At 47.3% G+C, this 17,713-nt stretch overlaps 1 protein-coding gene across 2 annotated transcripts in view; it reads left to right on the top strand.

Moving 5' to 3' along the window:
- Positions 1-4,022: 4,022 nt before the first annotated feature.
- SSH3 (slingshot protein phosphatase 3) overlaps positions 4,023-17,713 on the top strand; it is a 29,456-nt gene continuing 15,765 nt past the window's right edge. Inside the window, exons 1-3 of one of the 2 annotated variants that reach the window (XM_060262077.1) lie at positions 4,023-4,433; positions 8,031-8,068; positions 11,205-11,385. In XM_060262077.1, coding sequence (XP_060118060.1) covers positions 4,368-4,433; positions 8,031-8,068; positions 11,205-11,385 — 285 coding nt within the window. In that variant the 5' untranslated portion in view covers positions 4,023-4,367. The remainder of the gene's footprint in view (positions 4,434-8,030; positions 8,069-11,204; positions 11,386-17,713) is intronic. The other variant, XM_060262078.1, reaches the window with a different exon arrangement.

The raw sequence follows: 17,713 nt of genomic DNA on the forward strand, positions 1-17,713 counted from the left end.
CAACCAGTATATGAGAAAACTAGCCATGTGATGGCACAGTGTCAAGAAGGAGTTCAGCTGCTGTTGAATGGTGGCAGGAGAGTGATGGTGATGTTGCAGCAACTATTGTTTGGCTGTGCTTATCTAACAGTCTCTCCTACTGTTTGTATTCCTGCACACTGGGAAGGTTTGCCAGGAACCTTGTAGCCTATAACTTTGTTTGCCTGGCCAATTGCCTAGCTCAGGCTATCAATATTCACTGTGGCTTTGGGTTCAAAGTGCAGAGCTATGCTACAAATGGTGCTGGGGTTTACTGGCTTGGAAGAGTGAGGGAAAGAGTCCAAACGATAACCCAGAAATCTGATCTCTTGCTTCCAAAGTGCCACCGATGAGCCTTTTGCTCCATTGGCCAGCAAACTTCAGATTTGGCCTACAGCATGTAAAGGATCTGGGTCGAAGAATGGGGTGGAAGGTGCAATAGCTATATCTTTCCTCTTGAGCAATGAAAAAATGTACCACTTGTCAAAACATTGCAACGTGTGTGGGAAGCTTATATTGAGGAAAACCAGTTGCCCCGGTTAGTGGAGGCGCATCGGTAGCTTCCACTAAGCTCCTCCCAATAAATAAATCTCTTGGAGGCTTGATATTAAGTAATTGTGGGAACTATGTAGTATTAACTGAAATGTTTAGAATTTTTCAATATGCTTTAATTTTTAAAGAAATGCCCCTGCAAAGAGCTAATTATTTGAACTACTTGGAGACACTGAACCTCCTTCCCATGCTTAATATTTCATAGCTTCAATTCTGGTGAACTAGCTTCATCAGAAGGAAAGGATTTTATATATGTGTGTGTGTGTGTATTGCTATTTAAATATGAAAAAGCTAGGGTATACATTGAAGAGTGGCAACAAATGTCTATAGCTTGCATGAAAATGCACTGAAATGTTTACTGACATGACATATAATCACTACTTTTTTTGACATTTTGAAAGGTAAGGTAAGGTAAAATTTTATTTGTATCCCGCCCTCCCCGCCTAGGCAGGCTCAGGGCGGCTAACAACATCTCATACATATACAATAATAAAGGATTTTTAAACAAGGAACCCAACAACATACCAACTGCTCGCTAACCATTCGAATTTAAGATAAATACAGGTGGGCAGCCATCTTGGTCTGAAGCAACAGAACTAAGTTAGAGTCCACACAAACGCTCATACCTTGAATAAAACTTTGCCGGTTTTAAAGGTGTCGCCGGACTCTTAACTTTGTTCTGCTCTAGTGCATCTGGCTCAATTATTTCTTCTAGGATTTTGTTTTAATATGTTGGATGAAAATGCAACCTGATCAATTACATCCTTTTAATTTTATCTGGGCAGATTTTTCAGTTACCCATGCCATTGTATAGGTTGGATATCCAGTTATCAGGTTACCTATCTAAATATAAACCACACAACCACTCACCTAGCCCTGCTTCCTACTACGTTATCCGCTGTATTCGTGCCTAAACCCCTTCCACGCTGACAGTTTGAACAATAACCACTGCCTCGCTCCTTTCTATGCTCAGTTCTTGCCTACTGTCTGTGCTGGGCTCTGAAGTGGGGTGAGTGCCTTCATCTTCCTCAACTCTGCTTGGGAACAAGGGATGCAGGCTAGGAACAAGAGCAGCCTGAAGAGGAAGGACAGATTTTGGCAGGGCCCACAGCAGGGGAAGGGATGGGTACATTTGACCAAGGGCTAAAGAATTAGGGGAGCCAAGGATGGGCTGCAAGTAGGATAGTGCTTAAAGATAAAGTTATATAAACTTATTCCCCTGTATCTATAGGATGTCCAAAGCTTCTAATATCGCAGTCAGAAAAAAGCAGGGTTAAACTACTTCCATTGAAATACGGATACTGGAAAAAACTTTTATCTTTGACTTTCAAATATTAGCAACTCAAGGACCTCCATTTTAATTTCAGGATTTTCATGGACCTCAAAACCAATATGTACCATATGCTGAAGGACCCACTTTAAAGTGTATGGCAAGCCAAACCCCCTGTGGAGACTTCCATTCTCTTTAGGGATGCCCGGCACCCCTCTGGGGGCAAAGCAAGGAGCAGACATTACATTCCACTATGTGCCTTGAAAGGGCAGCTGCTGTACGAGCTCTCAGCCTCACCTACCTCACAGGGTGTCTGTTGTGGAGGAGGAAGATAAAGAAGAAAAAGAATTGCACATTTATACCCCGCCCTTCTCCCTGAATCAGAGACTCAGAGCGGCTTACAATCTCCTATGTCTTCTCCCCCCACAACAGACACCCAGTGAGGTGGGTGGGGCTGAGAGGGCTCTCACAGCAGCTGCCCTTTCAAGGACAACTCCTGCAAGAGCTATGGCTGACCCAAGGCCATTCCAGCAGGTGCAAGTGGAGGAGTGGGGAATCAAACCTGGTTTTCCCAGATAAGAGTCCGCATACTTAACCACTACACCAAACTGGCACAAAGGAGATTGTGACCGCTCTAAGGCTGATAACAGACGGCTGCTTTGGGGTGGCTGGCAGCCGCCCTGAATACAGACGGCCAGAAATCGAGTGCCCTGGAGCTTCCAGACGGCACTCAAAGAAAGGGGCAGGCTGTGGGCAGCCAGGGAGCATCTGGAACACTCACGTGTCCTGCTCACGGCTCCCCGGGCACTCTTCAGGCACTCTCCGGCCTTCCAGATGGCCAGGAGCCACCTCGGAACCGCCCCAGTGAAAAGGGACCACTTTTGCAGTGGTCCCTTTTTGAGCTGGGTGGATCGGCCCAGAGGACAGGCTAAGTACGGGACAGGGGTGGCTAGCAGATGTTGACGTGTGGATGGATTTTTTGGGGTCGATCTCAGAGGCGTCTCTGAGTCGACCCAAAGTGCCAGTCTGTAATCAGCCTAAGATTCAGAGTATAGGGTGGGATATAAATCCAATATCATCATCTTCTACTACTACTTAATAAAGCATCATTTTCTCTCCTCACTATTTTCCTATTGGTCCTGGAGGCAGGGGCAGTAGGAGGGGCTTTGGCAGGAGAATGCCTTTCTGAAACAGGCATATGGCATCTCTAATCCTCTTGCATCCTCAAAGCAACCCAAGATAGCAGGAGCAGGCAAGTGTGCTAGCAAGGCACTTACATGCAGAGGAAACGTCCATGAGTATGCTCCCCTGCCCACGAAAAAGGATGCTGTGTACTTGTGCCTGGTCCTGCTCTTTACACATTCAGTCAGTGCTTGTAGGGGTTGTATGCAGACAGCTAGAATGAAACCCTTTCAACTACACTTTAAAGCATATGTAAGCAGGCCTTGGATTCAGTGGGAGCTCACAGGAGCACAGCTCCTGAACCTTTCTGAGAGTTGCTCCTCCTCCTCCTGAGAGTTCTACCTCCTTGTCCATTGAATAGTAGGTGCAGCTGCATAACAATCCCTGGATGAGCTCCACCACCTGTTTTTCTACAAAGTGACCCGCGTGGAAGTAAAATGTGTATTGTCTGTACATGGTTAAGTCTCCCAGGATAACTGATTTTGTAGAGTTACAACAAATGCCCTGCCCCAAGTTCTAATTACCTATACATTTTGATGAGACTTAAAATTTGTATACATAAAAACAAATTGTCACCTTTTCTTCCCTTGTAATGCTGAAGCCACATCAAACCAAAGGCAAGACATATCTCCACACATTGCAATAACACCATGGATGTGAACAATATGCAAAAAAATAATAAAGTGTGGCTAAATCCCCCCCCCCCATAACAGCAACGGGAACCAGCGTTATGATCAGCTGCTCTCCCTCTGCCTACAACCTCCATCCAGCCTGCTAGAAGTGGTAGCTGGGGGGGAAGGGGGAGACGTCGTTGGAAGCCCTAAGATGTGTGCTTTGATTATTCAGTGCTGGTGGCAAGGCCCTCTGCACATTCTCTTGTTCATTGTGTCACCATTTCCCAACAGGTGCGGAGGCTGAGCCTTTCCTTCCAAAGAAGCCCCGAAACCAAGGAAAGGGAGGAGTAGATAACGAGGGAGCTGGGGGCGGCTGCCGCCTGGGCAAGCGAGTACAGCAGTGGCTGCAGCAGCTTGACGCTCCACCTCCATCCTTCCCATCTCAGCCAGGGGAACCCTTTTGCTTCTCGGGCCTGCTCCTTTTAGAGCCGCCCCCGAAGGACGTGCCGAGGTTTGCCTTCCCTACAGCATCCTTGCATTTCCTGGTTGAAGTGGGCGAGTGCCGGAGTAGAAAGTTTACGGCTGGCAGGTCCCACCCCGGGGTGTGTGGGAGGCTCGGTTCCTCCGCCCCCTGCAGGCTGTCCGCGGCGGCTGGCTCTAAGTGGCACGGTTTTCTCCGGTTGCTTCTCCGTGCTGCGAGCGGAGAGAGGGCGCGCTGCAGGGATCCGCGCATGGCTCTTGTTACTGTCTGTCGGTCTCCGTCGGGCAGCGGCCACTCGACACCCACCGGCTGCAAGGTGAGTCCCCTTCTAGACCTGCTCCAGCGCGGCAGGATCCCTTTGGGGGTGTCCCGAAGGAACCCCGCCTTAATTGATCTTGCTGTTCCTGCAACGGCTCATTCGGTCCCGTAGGCTGCAGTAGTAACCGCGACGCTTATTTACCGAAGTGCCTGCGCCCTGCCGCTGCTGCTGCATGCTGCGACTTGTGCAGGGGGAGCCTATAGCTGTCCCGTTTTCTTGAAAGACTTGTCCAACCCCCCCCCTCCCGTATCTCCCTGTAGAGGGCGCTGTCGGAAAGCAGGGCAGAGGGGATTGGGCGAGATCTCTCGTTTCCCCAATCTTCCGTTTTGCCTGCAGAGGGAGCTGCGTGAAGAAAGAAGCGCTGATAGGATCAGGGATAAGATAACTTCTTGTTCTTGCCTTCTGGGCTTTTTTCCGGCCTGTTGCAGAGACTTGAATGTCCCAGCTTTGCTTCTTAAGATAGATCAGTTACTGCTTATTGCATTTCAACCGGGGGCGGGCGCGTGTTTGGCATCTTTTTATTGGAAAAAAATTGCCTTGGGTATGGTCTTAGGGAGCAGTGGTATATTACAATAAATAGTGGTGCCAGATTCCCATCTCTGTTAGCTCTTATGAGTACAGAACCAAGGCAGAGGTGCGTGTAGTTATTCTGGATTACAAGACAGGGATTCAAGGTAGTTTCCCAGCAGGTTGCAGTGGGGGTATTATGCTTTTTTCCTTGTTTAGAGGAGGTTCACAAACTGGCCTTCACCGAAGGCACAGGGTAACCTGAGGGCTCTGACTGTATGAAACTTGGCTACTTGAGTGGAAACCCCCTCCTCACTGCAGCTTCTGAAAGAAGGGGCCTGCTGAGAAAGGACCAGTCAGCTACTCTTGCTATGGGCCCTCGCAACAGAGAGTAGCTTGTTGTAGTGCTACTTCCCTCTCTGGGCAGTTCCTTCATGTAAGGGAGGTGGGGTTTAAAAAAAAATGTTAGCAGCATCCCTGTGGCCAATAGTAATAACTTCCTTGTGTCCCCACAAATGTGCTGTTTATTTAATGAAGTTTTGAAAACTGAAGATGGTGTGGTGGAGAGCCAGGCAGTAATAGAGGCTTGTCGGCGAATTTCACAACTCACACTTCCTGCCCGTTCCTTGCACATAGCTACATCACAGGCATAGAAAATGCAACACAAAATCCTTTGCTTAAGGGTCTCAGAAAAACAAGAGACCCCAGGCTACAATGCCAGCACTGAGATACACCCTGTGTTCCTTAAACTGGAGCACTCAGCATTCGAGTTACCACCCCAGGCTTAAAAGTATAGGACTGAAGGAGCTTCAAGTGTAATTAGGCACTATGCAAGGAACTGGTAATTAGGAAGTGATGGGAACATTTTTCTTTTTTGTCCATGCTTAAAAATGTCACAGGAAATAGTTTACAGGCTTGGAAATACATAGATAAGGTTATGCAAGGGTTTGAATTCAAAGCTGGCTCAGGAGAATATTTTCAGTTGTAGAAGGAAGTCTAGCATGGGCAGTGGCCTGAAAGGGAACCATTCTGTTCCCTATGTGTATATATGAGATTGGTCTGCACAGCTTGTGACCTACCAGACTCAATAGCCATCCAGCAATATATTATGGTATTCCAGAGATGAGGTGGGGGACACCTCTTCATGAGTTGCAAGAATAAGATGAGGCACAAGTTGTGTGGGCCTGGTGTCCTAAAGCAAGAGTTGATGCAGTGGTAAAGACTGAGCTGAACAACTCCTAGTTTAAATGTTGCTTCAGCTGTATACTTGTTAGGTAACCTGTGCATGTGCCGAGTCATTAATGACCCATGGGATGACATCACATCACAACATTTTCTTTGCAGATTTTTTGTTATGGGGTGGTTTGCTATTGCCCTTTCCAGTCACTATTCTCCCATGGTCAACTTCACCATCAGTCATATAAGTGACATTAATATTAATCCACCGCAAATGCTTGTTGCTGCGAGTCTTAAAGCAGAATCCTATGCATCCTACTCAGATATGTCCTGCTGTAGCCAGTGGGTCTACTCCTAGAAGTAAGTGTACATAAGATTGCACTGTCAGTGTCTGAAGTAATGGGCCGTAGTCTATGAACGTTTATGCAGGAATAAAGTTTTGTTAATCTTTACAGTGCACAACACCTGAAACTGCGAATGCTACCCTTCTAAACCCACTGATTTCAGTGGACTTAGAAGAGAATAACTCTGTTTAGGATTGTACTATTAACACAGCTACTGGAATTACTAGAGTTGGTCACCTTTACATGCAGCTTTTTGCTTGAGCAATTGCTTCAGCTACTTTTATATAGCTCAAGAATTAAGAAAATAACACAAGACAAGTATCCTTTATCTGTGGTTAGTACAAGCCTTAAAGGTATTTTCACACCTGAAATGAAGGTCAATAGGACCACCATATGTTACAAACCGAAACTCTTCTTAAATGACACAGAGATTCAGAATGGAGGTGGGAAAATGGTGTTCATCTTGAATTAAATATTAACCAGCAGTTTAATATTTGCCACTGTTAAACTGGCCTTCGTGTCATTATAAATTACGAGACATTTCCACCTTTGCAATTTTTATTTCAAATGAGGTTGAAGTACTGAACCCACTAACATTAAGCAGGGCGACCCACGTCTGGAGCCACTTCATGCAAGCACAGGATTTGGTTGTCAGAGAATCCCTGCTTTTAACTCTTTTTTTACAATAGCCCTACAATAGAAGAATTAAGAACCTGTGGGCATTGCTCATGAAGGCTTAGAAATCAGTAAAAGCTTGTACAGCTATTTGAGCTTTGGGTACTCAGACTAGGACCTTGTGCTTTTTCCATAACTATGCAGATGCAGAATAGATTATGCAAAATAAACACAAATATGCAAATTTAGGCAGCATGGTTTAGCCCATAATGTACCCAGCCCTACATGGAAGGTCTGTTGGTATTCAGAACAATACATGGGCCTCCATTCTGTCTGTGGCACAGAAGTTGTTTGGAAGAGGAAAATTCAGTCATGCTATGGCTTCTGTGACAAAGCTAACAGTTTGAGATAGCTCAAAAACACCCGAATTCCGTTCAGTTGTGGTACAAAGAAGTTGCCACTGAGCAATTATGGAATGCCTGCCTGAGCTTTCTGCTGTTTGGATCTAGCCAGCAAAAAATGAACTTTTGTTAGCTAGTAGGGATGGGAATATAACAAAAAAGTGTGTTTCTTATGACGAGGGTGTTTACATTTTTCAAATGTGCATGAGGTAGATTGTTTTGATATGATTGTAGAGATTACCATTTTAGATGCTATTTTTGCTGTACTGGTGAACTAGCATAGATGATGACTTGGGCCTTTGGCCTCTAGATGAGGTTATTCATCATTAGGTTATTCATCACTCCAAGTGAGAGCTGAAGGTTTGCCTTGCAAGCATCACCCATTGTTTAATTTCAGTCTTATCCCACTGGAAGGTCCTGGTTCAAACTGGTGACCAGAAAACTGTTCAGCAATGGGCATGTGGAATCTAGTGCATGTCTTAATCTGGAGCATAATATTCCTTCTTTGGTCTGGAACTAGCATGACTAATCCATATGGAATTCCTTTCTAGGATGAAGATCTTCCCAGGAAGAGACAGTTGCAAAGACGGTGAGGAGTCATCCCTCATAATCCTGTCCTTTTTTTGCATGCAAATATCTATTTCATACACATTTATGCCACCCTTCCTCCAGGGAGTTTACAGCAATGGACATCATTCTCCTCATCTCCATTTTATCCTCTCAACAACAACCCTGTGAGGTAGGCTAGGCTGAGAGACAAAGAGAGAGACTGGACCAAGGTCACCCAATAAGTTTTCTGAGTCTCCCACATCCGAGTTGAATATCCTGTCAACTACACCATGCTTGCAAAGCTGTAAAACGTCTAGAACTGGTATCTGTGCCCTTTTCTATACATTAGGAATTTTTTTAAAAAGTTTTAGTGTTATATTCTCATTAGCAGCAATTTGGCATCAATATTCCATCCTCATATAAAAGATTTAATAGTGAAGGCAGTAAAGTTGCAGTGTAGTCATGCTGCTGATTGCAGCTGTTTACAAAAGAGGACTGAGTAAGTGCTCCCCTACTGTATTTGCATTGCAAGGAAACATGGGGTGGGGAGTGGGCAGGGAGTAACCTTGCAGCTTTAAAAACTTTTAAAGCTAGCTCTGCATGTGTGCTTCAGGAGTACTTCACAACCACTTACAATACGTTTAAAATAACAATGGAGAAAATGGGACTTCACAAAATAGTGTGGCCATTTGACAACAAAAGGCGGGAGTTGCGTTACCTGTCACTAAACATCATTAATATCCAGTAAGGAACTAGTATGACACTCACAAGGAAATTTCAGTTAGCGGTCACCACAAAACAATGGACTGTTTCTGGGGACACAGTTATATTTTCTAAGTAAAAGCAAAAAGGAGTGTTGTAGCTCAGTGGCTCCCAACCTTTTTGGCACCAGGGACCAGTTTAGTGGAAGCCAATTTTTCCACAGACTGGTGCGGGTGGAGGGGCGAGTGCTGGGTTTTTTAAATGGGGGGTAGGCAAAGGTCACTGCCGCACTGCCCTTTTCACCCACACAAGAACCTGGCCAGATGAAAGAGGTGGTGCTTTGGAGCGAGGCTTTGCTGCCTCTTTCATTTGCCCAGGTCCCAGGTGGGCGGAAGGGGTGATGGAGATGGTCTGCCTCACTCTGAGGCTGCCTCCCCAGGTGAGTGGAAGGGGAGGTGCGGTGCCTCTGCTTCGCTCCACGACCTGGTTGCTAACAGGCCACAGACCACTACCAGTCCATGGCCCAGGGGTTGGGGGCCCCTGTTTTAGCACCTTAAAGACTAACAAATGTATTGAAGATAGATCCGAGTGGGCAGCCATGTTAGTCTGAAGCAGTAGAACAAAGCAATAGTCAAGTGCACCTTTAAGACCAACAGAGTTTTATTCTAGCGCATGGAAGCTTACATTCTGAATAAAACTTCGTTGGCCTTAAATGTATTCAAGTGTCTGCTTTTTTATTTTGCTTGGTTTTTAAAATTTATATCCAACATTTCTCCCTGATGGGGAACCCAGAGCTGCTTTTCACATTGTTCCCCCCTCAATCTCCACAACAGCAATATTGTGAGGATAGGTTAGGCTGAGAGATTGTGACACCTGGCAGGTTTCCATGATTGAGCAAGGGATTCGAACCCGGTCGTCCTAGAACAATGACCACATTGGCACTCTGCTCCCAATGCCTAGAGCCTACTGCAGATGCATTTGACAAAGTGAGATCTAGCTCATGAAAGTATATGCGTCAATAAGTCTGTTGGTCTTGGATGCCACAAGGCTGATTGGTGTTGCACGCAAAACAGACTGCATTCACTTCTGGGAACGTATAATCTTTGCAACAGACGCATAAGCTCGAGGAAGAACGTTTTGTGCAGCGGAAGCATAATAGTTGCATGCTTATTGTACTGATTCCCCTTTTGTGCAGTTTTATGGCTTTGTGTTCCAGATATCCTCCATAAGCACAGATGAGAGGGGAAAAGTCAACTCCATGTTGCATCAGGGATAGGCAACCCTAGACATACATGCTAAACAGAATGACACCAGACAATTTTGCTTGGCACAGTACTTTTAAACAAACAAACTTAGAGTTGCTTTTGGAGGGCAGGATAGAGAGGCAGGGAGGAGTGTGTATAATCCCACCCCACAAACTACTGGGTCTCCCTTCAACCCACCCCCCCCTGTATTTCCTTGCCTCTACCATGGGGCTCAAAATGCTTTTGAAGCAAAACAGAATATTTTCTCCAGTTATGAATCCTACAGTACACTAGAATTAGTTTGTTTTCATGAGATGTTTTTATTTAAGAGACAGTGTCCATCCACATTTTTGTTAGAATTACATTTTCCACTAGAAGAGAGAGACTATTCCCCGCTACTCTTACGAGCCTCGGGGACTTTTCATACATCAGTTTTTTGGCAAGATGATATATAAATGCACAGAAGGAGAATTTGGCAAGATGCTGTTAATTTTAAAAAACTGATTTTTTGAGGTCCCTCTAGGGTCAAAAGGGAGGATTGTAAAGCGTAAAGTAAATAATTTTGTTTTTAAAATGTCATTGCAATTTCTAAAAATGTTTGTTTTCACTGTACGTATGTAAATGGACTGCGTTTAGAGTCAATCCTGTATTCCTTATAGTTATAGCTCCTTAGTGTTTTTTTTAGTTCAAAATGAAATATTTTCAGTTCAGCAGCACCTTCTCTGAGGATATTTAATACGCCTTAATGCTTCAAACCAGCAGAGCCTTCTTCGCTTTCATTTGAACTCGTCTGTCTTACCACTTCAGAGTCTGAGATTTACGTGTAATTCTTGTTTCCTGCCATCAAGTCACAAGTGACTCATGGTGACCCCCATAGGGTTTTCAAGGCAAAAGGCATTCAGAGGTGGTTTACCATTGTCTGCCTATGCTTAGTGACCCTGGTATTCTTTGGTGGTCTCCTATTTGATTACTGACCAGGGCTGACCATACTTAGCTTCCGAGATCTGCTGACAGATTTCAAGCCCTGAACTGGGCCGTCCAGGTAAGGGCTTGAATTCTGGACCTTGTAAAAAAAAAAAACTGGGAGGGGGGACTTTAAGGGAAGAGGCTCTCCTCCCCCCTCCCCTCAGAGCAAAACCCTTTTGGTACCCCCTTGGTCTTTTCTAATTCTTGGATCTCTTCTGTGAACAATTAGATTATTTTACTATATTGATTTCCCCCCTTTTGCAGACACAGCTTTGTCATGGTCAAAGGAGCTGCTCTGCTTCTGCAAGAAGAAGAAAAGCTTGAGGCCCTGCAGGAGAGCCCAGCCCCTTCAGACCACAAGCAGAGTGGGAATGCTGCAGGACAGCAGGAGTTGCACTTACAGCAAATGGTGGGGCTCCTACGGCCACAAGACATCATCCGGCTGGTGAGATGATTAATGGGGGGGGGGGGGGGGGCGCATGGAAACAGCAGTGTGGGAAGGAAACCAACTGTGACTTGTGTGCCTTTTTGTTTAACCCCGTTGGGACTGGACTATCTAATTCAGTGTTTTGGTTGTTTGACAGAGGAATGGGGGATCTGTGCCTTTTTTTCTCTTCCTCCTCTAGGCCTTGCATCACTTCCTCTCTTCTTGCTCTGTTCTAGCCTGCTTCTCCAAGAACTGGCTCCTCAGACTTGACAACACAGATGGCCTCATACCTGCAGCAAATTCCCTTTCCTGGTTTAGCATTTCTTGCTGTTGCATTAATAAGGGGGCTAGCTTCTTGCTGTCACATCAGATTCACCATGTCAATCAAATGATCCAATCTGCTTCAGATATTCCCCTTTGCACTGTTAGAGGGCCAGTTAGACCTTTCCTCCCACGTACGTATCTAACTCTTATTACGCTCTTGGTAGGAGTCATCACCTCTATTACTTTGCACCTGCCCTGCAGGTTCAGTCTGCAGTCACTGGACAGGCTGAGACAGATCATGGAACTGTTGGAAACAAGAGGATTTGTTTTGTTAGGTTTTTTTTAAAAAAGAAGCAGCACTTCAGAAGACAGGGATGTAAGGCGCTGGCCTGGTTCACACAGAGGAAGTCAGCTTCAGACTACAGGTTGGGGTTCATAAGACTGACTGCACTGCTACACGAAAACAATTCCCTGCACACAGGAAACAATCTAAGGGTGAATAGTTTGGCTTGTTCTCCCTGATGAGAGTATTTTCTTTGTAGAATTCTCTTGTCACGAAGGAGCGTTTCATCATGCGAGCTGCAAGCGTTACCAACAAAGCAAAGCAGATCCAAGGTGGTCTGAAGTAATAGAACAAAAGTAGGGTCCAGTAGCACCTTTAAGTGGAGAGCCAGTTTGATGTAGTGGTGAAGTGTGCGGACTCTTATCTGGGAGAACCGGGTTTGATTCCCCACTCCTCCACTTGCACCTGCTAGCATGGTCTTGGGTCAGCCATAGCTCTGGCAGAGGTTGTCCTTGAAAGGGCAGCTGCTGTGAGAGCCCTCTCCAGCCCCACCCACCTCACAGGGTGTCTGTTGTGGGGGAGGGAGATAAAGGAGATTGTAGGCCGCTCTGAGCCTCTGTCCTTGAAAGGGCAGCTGCTGTGAGAGCCCTCTCAGCCCCACCCACCTCACTGGGTGTCTGTTGTGGGGGAGGAAGGGAAAGGAGGTTGTAGGCTGCTCTGAGCCTCTGTCCTTGAAAGGGCAGCTGCTGTGAGAGCCCTCTCCAGCCCCACCCACCTCACAGGGTGTCTGTTGTGGGGGAGGAAGGGAAAGGAGGTTGTAGGCTGCTCTGAGCCTCTGTCCTTGAAAGGGCAGCTGCTGTGAGAGCCCTCTCCGGCCCCACCCACCTCACTGGGTGTCTGTTGTGGGGGAGGAAGGGAAAGGAGGTTGTAGGCTGCTCTGAGCCTCTGTCCTTGAAAGGGCAGCTGCTGTGAGAGCCCTCTCCAGCCCCACCCACCTCACAGGGTGTCTGTTGTGGGGGAGGAAGGGAAAGGAGGTTGTAGGCTGCTCTGAGCCTCTGTCCTTGAAAGGGCAGCTGCTGTGAGAGCCCTCTCAGCCCCACCCACCTCACTGGGTGTCTGTTGTGGGGGAGGAAGGGAAAGGAGGTTGTAGGCTGCTCTGAGCCTCTGTCCTTGAAAGGGCAGCTGCTGTGAGAGCCCTCTCCGGCCCCACCCACCTCACAGGGTGTCTGTTGTGGGGGAGGGAGATAAAGGAGATTGTAGGCCGCTCTGAGCCTCTGTCCTTGAAAGGGCAGCTGCTGTGAGAGCCCTCTCCAGCCCCACCCACCTCACTGGGTGTCTGTTGTGGGGAGGAAGGGAAAGGAGATTGTAGGCCGCTCTGAGCCTCTGTCCTTGAAAGGGCAGCTGCTGTGAGAGCCCTCTCCAGCCCCACCCACCTCACAGGGTGTCTGTTGTGGGGAGGAAGGTAAAGGAGATTGTAGGCCGCTCTGAGACTCTGTCCTTGAAAGGGCAGCTGCTGTGAGAGCCCTCTCCAGCCCCACCCACCTCACAGGGTGTCTGTTGTGGGGGAGGAAGGTAAAGGAGGTTGTAGGCTGCTCTGAGCCTCTGTCCTTGAAAGGGCAGCTGCTGTGAGAGCCCTCTCCAGCCCCACCCACCTCACAGGGTGTCTGTTGTGGGGGAGGAAGGTAAAGGAGGTTGTAGGCTGCTCTGAGACTCTGTCCTTGAAAGGGCAGCTGCTGTGAGAGCCCTCTCCAGCCCCACCCACCTCACAGGGTGTCTGTTGTGGGGAGGAAGGTAAAGGAGATTGTGAGCCGCTCTGAGCCTCTGTCCTTGAAAGGGCAGCTGCTGTGAGAGCCCTCTCCAGCCCCACCCACCTCACTGGGTGTCTGTTGTGGGGAGGAAGGGAAAGGAGATTGTAGGCCGCTCTGAGCCTCTGTCCTTGAAAGGGCAGCTGCTGTGAGAGCCCTCTCCAGCCCCACCCACCTCACAGGGTGTCTGTTGTGGGGAGGAAGGTAAAGGAGATTGTAGGCCGCTCTGAGACTCTGTCCTTGAAAGGGCAGCTGCTGTGAGAGCCCTCTCCAGCCCCACCCACCTCACAGGGTGTCTGTTGTGGGGGAGGAAGGTAAAGGAGGTTGTAGGCTGCTCTGAGCCTCTGTCCTTGAAAGGGCAGCTGCTGTGAGAGCCCTCTCCAGCCCCACCCACCTCACAGGGTGTCTGTTGTGGGGGAGGAAGGTAAAGGAGGTTGTAGGCTGCTCTGAGACTCTGTCCTTGAAAGGGCAGCTGCTGTGAGAGCCCTCTCCAGCCCCACCCACCTCACAGGGTGTCTGTTGTGGGGGAGGAAGGTAAAGGAGATTGTAGGCCGCTCTGAGACTCTGTCCTTGAAAGGGCAGCTGCTGTGAGAGCCCTCTCCAGCCCCACCCACCTCACAGGGTGTCTGTTGTGGGGGAGGAAGGGAAAGGAGATTGTAGGTTGCTCTGAGCCTCTGTCCTTGAAAGGGCAGCTGCTGTGAGAGCCCTCTCCAGCCCCACCCACCTCACAGGGTGTCTGTTGTGGGGGAGGAAGGTAAAGGAGATTGTAGGCCGCTCTGAGACTCTGTCCTTGAAAGGGCAGCTGCTGTGAGAGCCCTCTCCAGCCCCACCCACCTCACAGGGTGTCTGTTGTGGGGGAGGAAGGTAAAGGAGATTGTAGGCCGCTCTGAGACTCTGTCCTTGAAAGGGCAGCTGCTGTGAGAGCCCTCTCCAGCCCCACCCACCTCACAGGGTATCTGTTGTGGGGGAGGAAGAGAGCCAGTTTGGTGTAGTGGTTAAGTGTGCAGACTCTTATCTGGGAGAACCGGGTTTGATTCCCCACTCCTCCACTTGCACCTGCTGGAATGGCCTTGGGTCAGCCATAGCCCTGGCAGAGGTTGTCCTTGAAAGGGCAGCTGCTGTGAGAGCCCTCTCAGCCCCACCCACCTCACAGGGTGTCTGTTGTGGGGGAGGAAGGGAAAGGAGGTTGTAGGCTGCTCTGAGCCTCTGTCCTTGAAAGGGCAGCTGCTGTGAGAGCCCTCTCCAGCCCCACCCACCTCACAGGGTGTCTGTTGTGGGGGAGGAAGGGAAAGGAGGTTGTAGGCTGCTCTGAGCCTCTGTCCTTGAAAGGGCAGCTGCTGTGAGAGCCCTCTCCAGCCCCACCCACCTCACAGGGTGTCTGTTGTGGGGGAGGAAGGGAAAGGAGATTGTGAGCCACTCTGAGCCTCTGTCCTTGAAAGGGCAGCTGCTGTGAGAGCCCTCTCCAGCCCCACCCACCTCACAGGGTGTCTGTTGTGGGGGAGGAAGGGAAAGGAGATTGTGAGCCGCTCTGAGACTCTTCGGAGTGGAGGGCGGGATATAAATCCAATATCTTCTTCTTCTTCTTTAAGACCAACAGATTTTTTTATTCAGGGTGTGAGCTTTTGTAAGCATGCACACTTCCTCAAACAATACAAAAATGGAAATAGAATTTTACATACCCTATATAACTTACATATTGTGGATGGGCAGTAAAAGTTTACTATCTGAGTGAGAGAGAAGTTTACTATCTCACTGAGAGGTTTGTCATGATTCAGACTTTCTGTGTAGTTGAATATTATTCCCTGTTTGTGACCTGGCTTAGCCTTTCTTCTCCTCAGTGTGAGTCCCAACATCTGCATTGTCTCTTGCTTGGCATTCTTGCGGTTAAGGAAATCAGCCCTGCCCCCACCCAAGAGCCCAGCTTGGGAGGACATGGCTAAGGCCTCATTGTCCATGCATTGGTGCGGGATGGGGGGGGATGGGGAGGGATTCCTCTCCTTTTGGAATGTGGCTCTCAGGCAGACATTTATCCCAGAGCTGCAGCCATTTCCCCATTTATGGCCTGCAGGTCTTTTGCTCTCTTGGGCTGGCAGCCAGAGCTTGCGGTTCCTGATTCCAGCTCTGGGGACACTGTTGGGAGATTTCCAAGCTGGCTGAAGTAATTTTTTTTTTCTAGAAAAGTGAGTCACAGCTGCCTCTGTGTACCTGAAGCAATCTTTTAAGGCTGTAGTTTTCAAAATGAATTCTGGAAAATTCCAGTGCTGCTCAGAAGGTTCTTGGGAGTTTTTCAGTTACCTGATCAGTAATTTCAAAAGGATAGTTGTGTTAGTCTGTTGTAGTGTAGTAAAACAGGAATCAAGTGGCACCTTTAAGACTTACCTAGTTTATGCCACCGTAAGCTTTCATGGATCTGATTTCAATTCATCAGATGCATAGGGAATGGCAAATCTTTTTAGAATTTTTTATAATCAGAATCACAGAAGGGGAGGAGTTGTAGAAACCCACTGTAAATCATTCAGGTGTTAATCCCTGTGTAAGGGACCAGAGGATGTGGTTCTTACCTATAATAAGTCATGAGAGAGATCAAAAGTTCCAGCCTCTCATGAAGTGTATATAAACAGTGTAATAAAAAAGAATACACAACTTCTGGTAGAGGAAGATGCAATATAGAACATAAAAATTAATTGACATGTAAATAGTTACAATAACATTGTAAAACCCATAAATATCTCTGAAGAGTGGGCACTGTTAAGCTGTTAGCAGTTATGGTTAGTAAGAAAAGCCATGTTACTGTTTAAGCCCAGAGGACAGGGCTTAATCTCTTAATAAGTTCTGTTGGATTCTCCCTTTGAAATTTTCTTTTGTAGGAGAACAGTGGCTTTCAGATTTAAAGCAGTGTGTGCAGGAATTTTAAAACGTTCCCTCACTGGTTCCTATATATTAAAAATTTTGATGTCCTATTGCTACACATTTGTTCGATTACGGAAGGACTGACCTGTTCGTCTGATGTAGATAGTAGAAGGGCACTGTTGGCATGTGGTGGCGCACATTAAAGTAGAAAGGAAAAAATAACAACATAGGAAAATGAGGCCAAGATAGTAGCTGATGTTCTTAGGTCCTGTAATAGAATTGTCCAGGTTATATAGGGACTGTCTTACCTGGAACACCCAGGCTAGCCTGATCTTCGCAGATCTTGGACGCTAAACAGGGTCAGCTCTGGTTAGTTAATGGATGGGAGACCACCAAGGAAGTCCAGGGTCACTACACAAAGGTAATGGCAAAACCACCTCTGAATGTCTCTTGCCTTGAAAGCCCTATGGAGTCTCTAAGTCAGCTTCGACTTGACAGCATTTTATACACACACACACACACACACACACACACACACACACACAGGGACTGTGGCTTGAATCCTATGACATCATTATTCTTGTGCTTCTCTCTGGCTCCTGTGGAGGATTTACTCCACTGTGGCCCTTCCTCCCCCTCAAGCACTTCTTTGTGCATAGAGGCTCTTTCAGAAACACTTAAGGACACAAAGAAGTGCTAGCAGTAAAAGTAAGCCCTCCATTGGAGGAAAGCTTCCACAGGGGCTGGACAGAATTGTGAGGGGAATGTCATCGGATCCAAGCAAAGCTGGCATCTAGATTTGTTGCAGGGTGTGGTTCCGGATTTGTGTCTTTGTTAAGCAGTGCATTGTTGGTGAGAACCTGTTTTATGTTGGGGGGGCCACCTGTAAGCAAGGAACAACCTGCAACCCAAGGATGGTGAAAGAGAAATATTTTTTATCAAGGATCATTGATGATGCATTGGATTGCTTTGACTTGTGACCAGATAGTGGTATATTGTGATCTGCTTTGGGCTTGTCTTTTAGCTTTAAACTTTTTTGTATCAGCCTGGCTTTGTCAGTTGGTTTATTTCCTTCATTTAAGTGGGTATTATAATTCTAGTTATATCTGTTATAAATCCTTCAGTTGAGGGTCCCTGTCTTAGG

This window comes from Heteronotia binoei, chromosome 21 (assembly GCF_032191835.1).
Source record: "Heteronotia binoei isolate CCM8104 ecotype False Entrance Well chromosome 21, APGP_CSIRO_Hbin_v1, whole genome shotgun sequence".
Classification (NCBI taxonomy): Eukaryota; Metazoa; Chordata; class Lepidosauria; order Squamata; family Gekkonidae; genus Heteronotia; species Heteronotia binoei.